Source organism: Nicotiana tabacum, chromosome 13, assembly GCF_000715075.1.
Source record: "Nicotiana tabacum cultivar K326 chromosome 13, ASM71507v2, whole genome shotgun sequence".
Classification (NCBI taxonomy): Eukaryota; Viridiplantae; Streptophyta; class Magnoliopsida; order Solanales; family Solanaceae; genus Nicotiana; species Nicotiana tabacum.
The window spans coordinates 58,820,085-58,829,548 of NC_134092.1; the positions used below are offsets into that span (position 1 = coordinate 58,820,085).

General features: G+C 38.6%; 1 protein-coding gene across 1 annotated transcript; it reads left to right on the forward strand.

The window, feature by feature from the left end:
• The first annotated feature begins 283 nt into the window (after positions 1 to 283).
• LOC107826084 (aspartic proteinase PCS1-like) lies at positions 284 to 2,320 on the forward strand. The gene has a single exon (XM_016653031.2). It carries the CDS (start codon positions 762 to 764, stop codon positions 2,064 to 2,066), a length of 1,305 nt encoding a protein of 434 aa, XP_016508517.2. The 5' UTR covers positions 284 to 761; the 3' UTR covers positions 2,067 to 2,320.
• The last annotated feature ends 7,144 nt before the right edge of the window (positions 2,321 to 9,464 follow it).

Sequence of the window (9,464 nt, forward strand, 5' to 3'; positions counted from 1 at the left end):
TTCGTTTTGCCTATCTTCGGTTTCACGTGTCATGTTACTATTCGACCATCTGTTATAAACCAATTTTACCCCGTACACATGATATGAAAATATTAACCCAACAAGAGATCAAATATTACAAATTCTATTCCATGATTATCTTTCTTAATAATTCACACTAGACGACCCCTAATGTATAAGGTAAATACAATTGCAGAATATAGATTCATTACCTTAGCGGGATAACAAACACGCCAACATCAGAATATCACTATATGGTTTAGTAAGCAAGAAAGATTGACAGTTGGTTTGTCCAAATTTATCTTGTTGAATATGATTTTCCAAAAGTGAAAAAAAGACATGATTCTCCAAAATATTTTATTCCCTTTACATGGGCCACCATAATATTGAAATTAATTTCAAGAACAAAAAAGAAAAAGAAAACTGCACTTCGCCCAAAATCTCTTGAATATAAGGGTACTGACTTCTCTTCGTACAATGATTCTTAAAGCTGTAAATATGCATCTCCGTCTATATATATATGCCAGTTTTCGGCCACGATTGTACGAAGCCCCACCGACTCAACAACTACAAAAGAAAACACAGTTCCAGAATTCAGAGATGAGTGTTGAGTGGTCTTTTTATTGATATTTCGACTTCTCCATATAAAAGAAAGAGCCTCAAGCATTCAAACATAAAAAAAACCGTAAACATCCCTCACATTTCTTCCCCTGCTCCATGAACAGTAGCTCATAACAAGATTAACTCCTTTTACCATTGCTATGGACTCTGTAAATATTCTACTTCTTCTCCTTATGTTTTGTACTTTCATGCAATCAGTTCCTTGTTTGTCTACAAAGCAGTTACAACAGTCAGTTATTCTGCCCCTCAGAGCCAAGAAAATATCATCCTGCTCCATCCCAAAACCACCTAATAAAGTTGCTTTCCACCATAATGTTTCCCTTACAGTCTCTCTATCTGTCGGATCGCCTCTACAACAAGTTACCATGGTCCTCGATACAGGGAGTGAACTTTCTTGGCTTCATTGCAAGAAGACTCCAAGCACACCCTCCACGTTCAACCCCCTAATTTCTTCTTCCTACTCTGCCATCCCCTGTTTGTCCACCATATGCAGGACAAAAACCCGGGATTTCACGGTACCCGTTTCTTGCGACCCGAATAAGCTCTGCCATGCTACGCTATCCTATGCCGATGCTTCTTCGGTTGAAGGTAATCTTGCTGCGGAGACTTTCCATATCGACAATTCGAATTTACCCGGGATGGTGTTCGGGTGCATGGATGCGGGTTCAAGTTCAAACCTGGATGAAGACTCCAAGACTACCGGGTTGATAGGAATGAACCGTGGAGCTTTGTCTTTTGTTTCCCAAATGGATTATCCGAAATTCTCTTACTGTATTTCGGGTCGTGACTCTAACGGTGTTCTCCTATTTGGAGAAGCAAATTTCCCATGGCTCAGACCCCGGAAATACACTCCGTTGGTTCAAATGTCAACTCCGTTACCCTATTTTGACCGGGTGGCTTATACAGTCCAGTTGGAAGGTATCAAAGTTGCGGGTACGGTTTTACACTTGCCCAAATCCGTTTTCGTACCGGATCATACCGGAGCGGGTCAAACCATGGTTGACTCAGGTACCCAATTCACTTTCCTACTTGGCCCGGCTTACACAGCATTGAAAAATGAGTACATGAAGCAAACCAAAGGTATGTTAAGAAGCTTGAACGACCCAAATTTCGTGTTCCAAGGGGCAATGGACTTGTGTTACCTAGGGGAGTCGACTCGTACGAATTTACCCCCATTGCCAGCAGTAACTTTGATGTTTCGAGGTGTTGAAATGAGCGTCACTGGGGAAAAACTACTCCATAAATTAGTAGGGGTAACAAGAGGTAGGAATCAAGTTTACTGTTTTACCTTTGGAAATTCGGACTTACTAGGGATAGAGGCCTCTATCATTGGACATCATCACCAGCAAAATTTCTGGATGGAATTTGATTTGGCAAACTCTAGAGTTGGATTAGCTGAAGTTAGTTGCGAATTGGCAAGTCAAAAATTAGGACTAGAGTTTTAATTAATCTTATTTTTTATGGAGTCTAGCTAGCTTGGTGAACCATACTTTTTTATATCTATGTCTCTTACTAGTTAAATTTTCAATTTGTATTTGTAAATATGCAAGCGTGGTAGGACTATGTATAACCAACGGTTTAGCTGTTTCCCGGATGGGCCATTGAGTGGTCATGGCAAGTTTGTTCTTTTGTTTGATGGAAGAAAGCACAGCCAAAGCTGTGAAAATTGGGAAGTGTGAAAAGATTTTTATCTTCTCAATTTGTGGGCACCATTACGTTTATAGTACCAGTAATATTCTACTAACTTTTCTTTGGCTTCTTCTCGTGCAGCAGCTGGCCTGATATGGATGGTTGATTTTTCTTTTTCCTGGTCATATTAGAAACTCAGCACACACTAGACAATGTAAAATGCAAGAATACATACAATGGAGAGAGAACGTTTATGCCAGCCAAATTAGAATGATGCATAACATTTCTCGCTCACTTAGCTTCCAAGACAAATTTGTAGAAAGTTGATAAATTCTTTGGACTTTTCTTCAAATGATCCATTTAGTTAGTTCATGCAAATACTTGGATTTGGCTTCGCATATCCGAGAAACTCTGGATCCTTTTCCACAACCCTAATCTCTTCATCATCAGATGCAATCCACAACTCTATCCCCTCTTTAGGTGATAGTTTTTTCTTATTAGTCAATTCCAAAATAAATAATATCTTTCTATATTTAGTAATAATTTAATTTTAAACTTCTCATTTTACTCTTAATATGATATTACAACTATAAAAATTTATACACCGTATTTTAAATTACAAATTTCAAAAATCTTCCTTTCATTTTTAAACTTCGTATCCAGTTAAATATCACAAAATAAATTAGGTAGGGGATTATGTAATTGTAATTTTACGCTATTATAACTAGAGGACTGCGAACGGCAAAGTTATAAAAGTATAATGCTTCCTCATATGTTTTTGATATAATTATAGAAGAATATGTCTTTCTCTAAGAACTATGCCCTTCAAGATGTATAAAGTAACTGCATAGAAATATAAACAATACATCAACATAAACATCTATTAAAGATATATTAAGAAGACTATAAATTTTAGTTGTAAATTTATGAACTACCTAGCTCACCCGGCTCAACAATAAAAATCTCTGCAGTTCAGCCACCCACGACTAATTCAATTCACTTTTCTTGAAGCTCTTGTAAAATAGTATTTGTCCTTCGCTTTCCCCTAGAATTCTTAGACACAGAGAGAGGATACGAGCTAATCTTTTACTAGAGAAAAAGCTGGCGAAAAGCATAAAGCTTGCGTGCTATGCTCTTGCACTCCTTCTATATGTGAAGCTGAGACTGGAGAAAAAGTGTAATTCTCCGACGTCATAGGTTACCTTTCTATCTTCTTAAGAGAAGAAGAGAAATCATTTTGATTCGAGGCGATAACCGTCTCCGCCGTTACAGAGTTCTTCTGCTCTAATCTCTGAAATCCTATATAGAGTACAAGATCGAAAAGAATACATGGGATGGATGCCCAAGCATTGAGAAGGAAGGACGCTTTCAGAGGCGAAAGGACATGCTGAGATACCGTATGTGATCCATGAATCTCCGATCGGGAAACAATATTCAAGCTCCGTGGCTAATTTGCGCTCTTTGGGATTTTTAAAAAAAAAACCTATCCAGTTTTTTTTTTTTTTGGCAAGTAAAGATTTTATTTACCAAATAATATTTACAAAACATAAGAAAAAGAGAAAACATACTTAACATACAGCCCCGGGTGTGTAAGCTTCACTAACCTTCCTTATCTATCAAAAAAAGATCTTATACTAGGATACATCAGTTAAGCACACAGATAGTAATCTAATTCTTGAAATCTTCTTGCTAATTTTTGCTTCATTCCTCCTCTACGATGTATCACTTGTACAAAAGCTCTAATCAATACTGCTGCATTTCTACTCTTAGCTTGAAAGATCCTAAGGTTTCTCTCCTACCATATATAATAGATGGATCTTGCTAGGCTCATTCTGTAGACTTCAACTACTGCATTCTTGCCCCTATAATGTGTAATTGCCTATTTGTAACGACCCAACCAATCATTTTGAGAATTTATATCATGTTCATCTGTTTGAATTCTTGAGTAGCTTCATATGATGTATTATGACTTGTGTGAATCGTCGGTTTTGGTTTTCAGGTGTTTTAGAATTGATTTGGAAAAATAATTTTCAACTAGGAAGCTTTAAGTTAGAAGAGCTGGCCAAGTTTGACTTTTGTGTATGTGACCCCAGATCGGAGATTTGACGATTCCATTAGGTCCATATGGTAATTTTAGACTTGGGCGTATGCTCCAATTTATAATTGGATATTTCTAGAAGTTTTTAGCACTATTTGGTAAAAGTTAAAAATTTGAAGGTTTGGAATGTTCATAAGTTTGACAGAGAGTTGACTTTGATGATATCGGGTTTGAATTATGATTCCGTAAATTAGAATATCTTTGTTATGTCATTTGGGACTTGTGTGCAAAATCTGATTTCATTCCGGGTTGATTCGATATAGTTCAGCACGAGTTTTGGAAGTTAAAAGTTTATTTAGTTTGATTCGAGGTACGATTTGTGGTTTGGATGTTGTTATGTGATTTGAGGCCTCGAGTAGGTCCGTGTTATATTTTGAGACTTGTTGGTATGTTCGGATGGGGTCCCGAGGGGCTCTAGTGAGATGCGGATGTGTTTCAGATCATTTTTCATTCATGTGTGATGGCTAGTCTTTGCTGGATTTGGTGTGGTCGCACTAGCGGGGTAATGGGCGCAGGTGCGGTGGCCGCAAATGCGGTCATATGGATGAAAAATCGAAGCAAGTCTGGATGAGGAAGACCGCAAAAGCAGATAGCTGGGCGCATCTGCGCGTCCGCAGGAGTGGGAATCTGATCGCAGAAGTGGATGACAACTTGGTTGGGACTTTGTGCCGAAGCAAGCTTTAACCTCGCACCTGCGATTGCACAGAAGTGGAACAATGTCCGCAGGTGTGAGAGGTCGGTCGGTTAGTGGAGTCCGCAGAAGCAGAACTTGTGTCGTAGAAGCGGCTAATATTTTCACAGATGCGAAGGTGCCTGGGCAAAAGCTAAATTATCGAGGGCTTGATATTTTATTCACATTTTTAGTTGGGGAGCTCAGATTTGGGCGCTTTTGGAGGCGATTTTCACCACATGGATTGGGATAAGTATTTTCTAATTGATTTCGATTATATTTCATGAATCCATCTTCAATTTTGGTATTTAATTGATGATTTTGAAAGAGAAATTGGTGGTTTTTGTCTAAACTCTCCTAAAGTGAATTTTTTAGTTTTGGACATCGATTCGGAGTCGGATTTGAGTGAAGCTAGTATGGTTGGACTCGTAATTGAATGGGTTTATCAAATTTTATGTGTTTTGTCGGGTTCTGAGGTGCGGGCCAGGGTTTGACTTTTTGGTTGACTTAAAGCTTTTGATTAAAGATGCCACCTTTATCGATTGGGTTTGTTTCCTATGGCATTATTTGATTTTCTCGAGTTGCTTTTGGCTAGTTTTGAGCCGTTCGGAGGTCGGTACGCACAGGCATACCATTTCAGAGTATGCATTGGCTTGCTCGGTATTGGATTTTGGCTTGCTTCAGGTAAGTAACATATCTAAACTTGAATTTGTGGGTATTTAACCCTGGGTTGTATTATAAAATATGTATTAAGGTGACACACACGCTAAGTGATGAGGTGTGGACGTGCACCGAGGAAATCATGATTCTATTAGACTATTAGACTATGACGAGAGTTGTTTTGCTATTATATCTTGTTACATCCATGTTCTCCCTACTTGTTTGATTGTATGAGTCGTGAACCGTGTTAGAAATCATGTTTAGGCTATGTGGTTATTCGGTTGAGACCTAATGAGGTTATTTCTGTTGTTTTGAGTTATCTACTCTAACTATAATCATATACTCAGTCATGATTCTTCATTGCATATTATATCTCAGTCTCTGTTCATCATTCATTGTTACATCATGTTATCATTATTTGTGCTGATTGACATGAGATTTGTGAGCCCAAAAAACTGGAGAGATTAATGACTGAGTTGGGGCCTGAGGGCCGAGTTGCGAGTGACATTTATGGGATCGGGCTGCATGCCGCAATAATTATTTATAGGATCGGGCTGCACGCCGCAACATGCTTTATTGACTCATTTATGCGATCGGGCAGCATACCGCAACATGCCATGTTGGCTTATATTAGCACTTAGGCATGATCCGTCCCTCTGGAGTCTGACATACCAGCAGTGAGTGCAGGTACCGAGTGCCGAATGATTGAGTGTATCGAGTGCCGAGTGATTGATTGATTGAATTATTGAGTGTACCAAGTGATTGAGGGTGAGACAATGAGATTGAGTACTCTGATAGTGTGTGTACATAAATTTGTCACTGTGATGCATTACATTTGACATGCATACTTGACATGTAGGCATAGAGATGAATTTCCTCATGCTAAATGTTTGTGACATTCATGACTTTACATACACATTGATATGTAGGTATAGAGATGCACTTTTCCCATGCTATATGAGAATGAAATATCTTATCTATTGTTGAAAGTTTTTGGAAAAAATTACAGTTTTATGATATACTCATATTTTGGTAATTTCGGTAAAAGATTTGGGTTTTACTGTTATACATGAAAAGCATGCATATTTTCTGTAACCGTGAACGAGCCGAGCATCATATCTTTGAGTTATTACTTGTACTGCTTTTATTATATTGTTACGAGTTGTTCTTGGCTATTGGTGTTAGACTCTGACCGTTCGTCCAAGCTCGTCACTGCTTTCAATCTGAGGTTAGGTTTGTTACTTATTGAGTACATATGGTTAGTTGTATTTGTACTACACTTCTGCACCTTGCATGCAAATTTTAGAGCTGATGTTGCCGTGTATGGCAGGAGTTGGCATTGAAGATATACCGCGTTGCGGTTATAGCTGCCTCTTGTTCTTGGTAGTTTTAGATTTATAAATCTATTCATGTATATTTCGAACAGATGATGTATTTATTTCATACTATCTTTTGTAAACTATAAATCTTAGAAGCTCATGATTTGTACTACCAGTCCTTGGGGAGTTGTATAAAATTCAGTTATTTTATTTTTGACTCTTATCATTATCATTATATTATGGTTTATTGTCATTTGGCTCACCTAGTGGGTTGGGTTAGGTGTCATCACGACTAGTGAATTTTGGATCGTGACACAATTCTATCTCCTGTTTGCTAGATCATAGGTTGACAATGTATGCCTTGCCGCTGCAACATTGCTTTCCGGACTTATGCAGAGAAGGTAAAGTTGAAAAAAATGATTAGTGTTCTTCACTGTAGCATCACATAAAGAACATCTCACATTATCTTGACATCCCTACTTTTCTAGCCTCTCCTTGGTAAGCAATCTGCCCCATGTGGCCAAATACAGATTGAGAATCCATTTTGGAGACACAGCACTATTGCATACTAACCTCATCCAATCAAGCTTCTGAAATTCTCCTCTTAACTTCAGATAAATTTCCTTGATGAAGAACTTCTTAATTCTTTGTACCTTATCCTCTCTCCAGCCAAGTTCCTCATAGTATTTTCCTGCCTTCATAATCTTTTGTACTATCCATAAGGCCTGCTTTGGTTGTGCTCTCCGAACTGTACCTTGCTTCCTACAGTTAATATGAACCCACTGCACCCACATCATATCCTTCACTTACAGAAATTCCACAAGAGTTTACATATGGCTGCCTTTTTCTATGTGATCAAATCAAGGATGTTAAGCCCTTTTGCTGATCTAGGATAGCATAGTTTGTCCCATTGAATCAATGCTTTTTTTGACAAGTCAACACTTCCTCTCCACAGAAATCTTCTGCAAGCAGACTCAATCAGATGAGTTATCTTCTTTGGTAAAATAAAGATCTGGGACCAGTAAACTTGGATTGAGTACAGGACACTTTATATCAATTGAATTTTACCAGCATATGATAGGAACCTTGTAGTCCATGATTGAAATCTTCCTAACATCTTATTAATAAGAGGTTTGCATTGTGCTATTGATACTCTTCTAGTGCTAGGGGGTACCCCCTAAGTATTTGATAGGGAGTGATCCTTGCGAGAAGCCTAGTAGGTGCAGTATTTGACATTGAATGGCACTACTTAGTCGTCCAAAATATATGGAACTTTTGTCTGCATTTGGTACCAAACCAGAAGCTTGAGAAAATTCCTAAAAGTGACCATACAACAATTGGACATAGATAGTGTCTTCTCTGCAGAACAAAAGGAGATCATCAATAAAGCTTAGTTGCACAATATTCATCGTAGAGCATTTTGGTTCATAGTTGAAATTGGGATTCTTCCTTAGTTGCTTTAGAAGCCTTGTAAGGTATTCCATTGCCAAAATAAATAAGAAAGGCGTGAGGGGATCTCCTTGTCTCAATCCTTTCTTAGCTGGGAAAGGGACTGTTGAATGACCATTGAGTTGTAAGGCCCCGTAAAATTTTACCTAAAACTCGAGGTTTCGTGGTGGCGAGGTAGACTAATATGTTTGGTGATGGTAGAATAGTGCCCTAGGGAGTTAAAGAAAAATGTTGGCAGAAAAAGACATTTCTGCGGCCCACTATGCGGCCGCAGATTGAAGCAGGAACTTGAGCAAAATTTGTGGGCCATTGTGCGGTCTATAATGCGGCCGCAAAATTGCTTTGTGGGCAGCAGACTGCATCGCATGATCGACATGAGGAATTCCGGGAGGATATTCTGCGATCCGTATTGCGACCACAGAATCAATTGCGGACCGCAGAATGGTTGCATACCCAGGCAGGGCTTCCCAGTTCCGGAGGGACATTTCACGGCCCCTTTTGCGGACCGCAGAAGCATTATGCGATCACAAATTGGGTTCCGGAGCTTCATTTTTCTGGTTTTTATAACCCGACCCTATTCCATTATATAGATGCTATGGACCATTTCTTAAATAAAAATCTGGTGTTTTGAGAGTGAAAGAGTGCTCTGGAGTGGGAGAGGGTTCCTCAACAATTTGTTCTTCAATTCTTGCTCAAATCTTGGAAGATTAACAAGGGAAACTCACTAGGTCTTCATCCTAGAAGTAAGATTCTACACCCTAACTCTAAATTTCGAAATTCAACTAAAAATAGGTAATTATTAATAATGAAATTCTTGGGTGTGGAAGTTGTTCATTTTGCATGCATGTGTTATCAAGGTGTAGAAAGATTGTTGAGCTAAAAATGGTAGATAATGGGTTGTGGGATGATGGAATCCACCATAGGAAGACCTTGAAACCTTAATGCACACCTAGTGTTTGATAAAATGCTCAAATGAGCTGGAACCATGATCATCCTCCTAGTTTTTGGTTCAATTTGT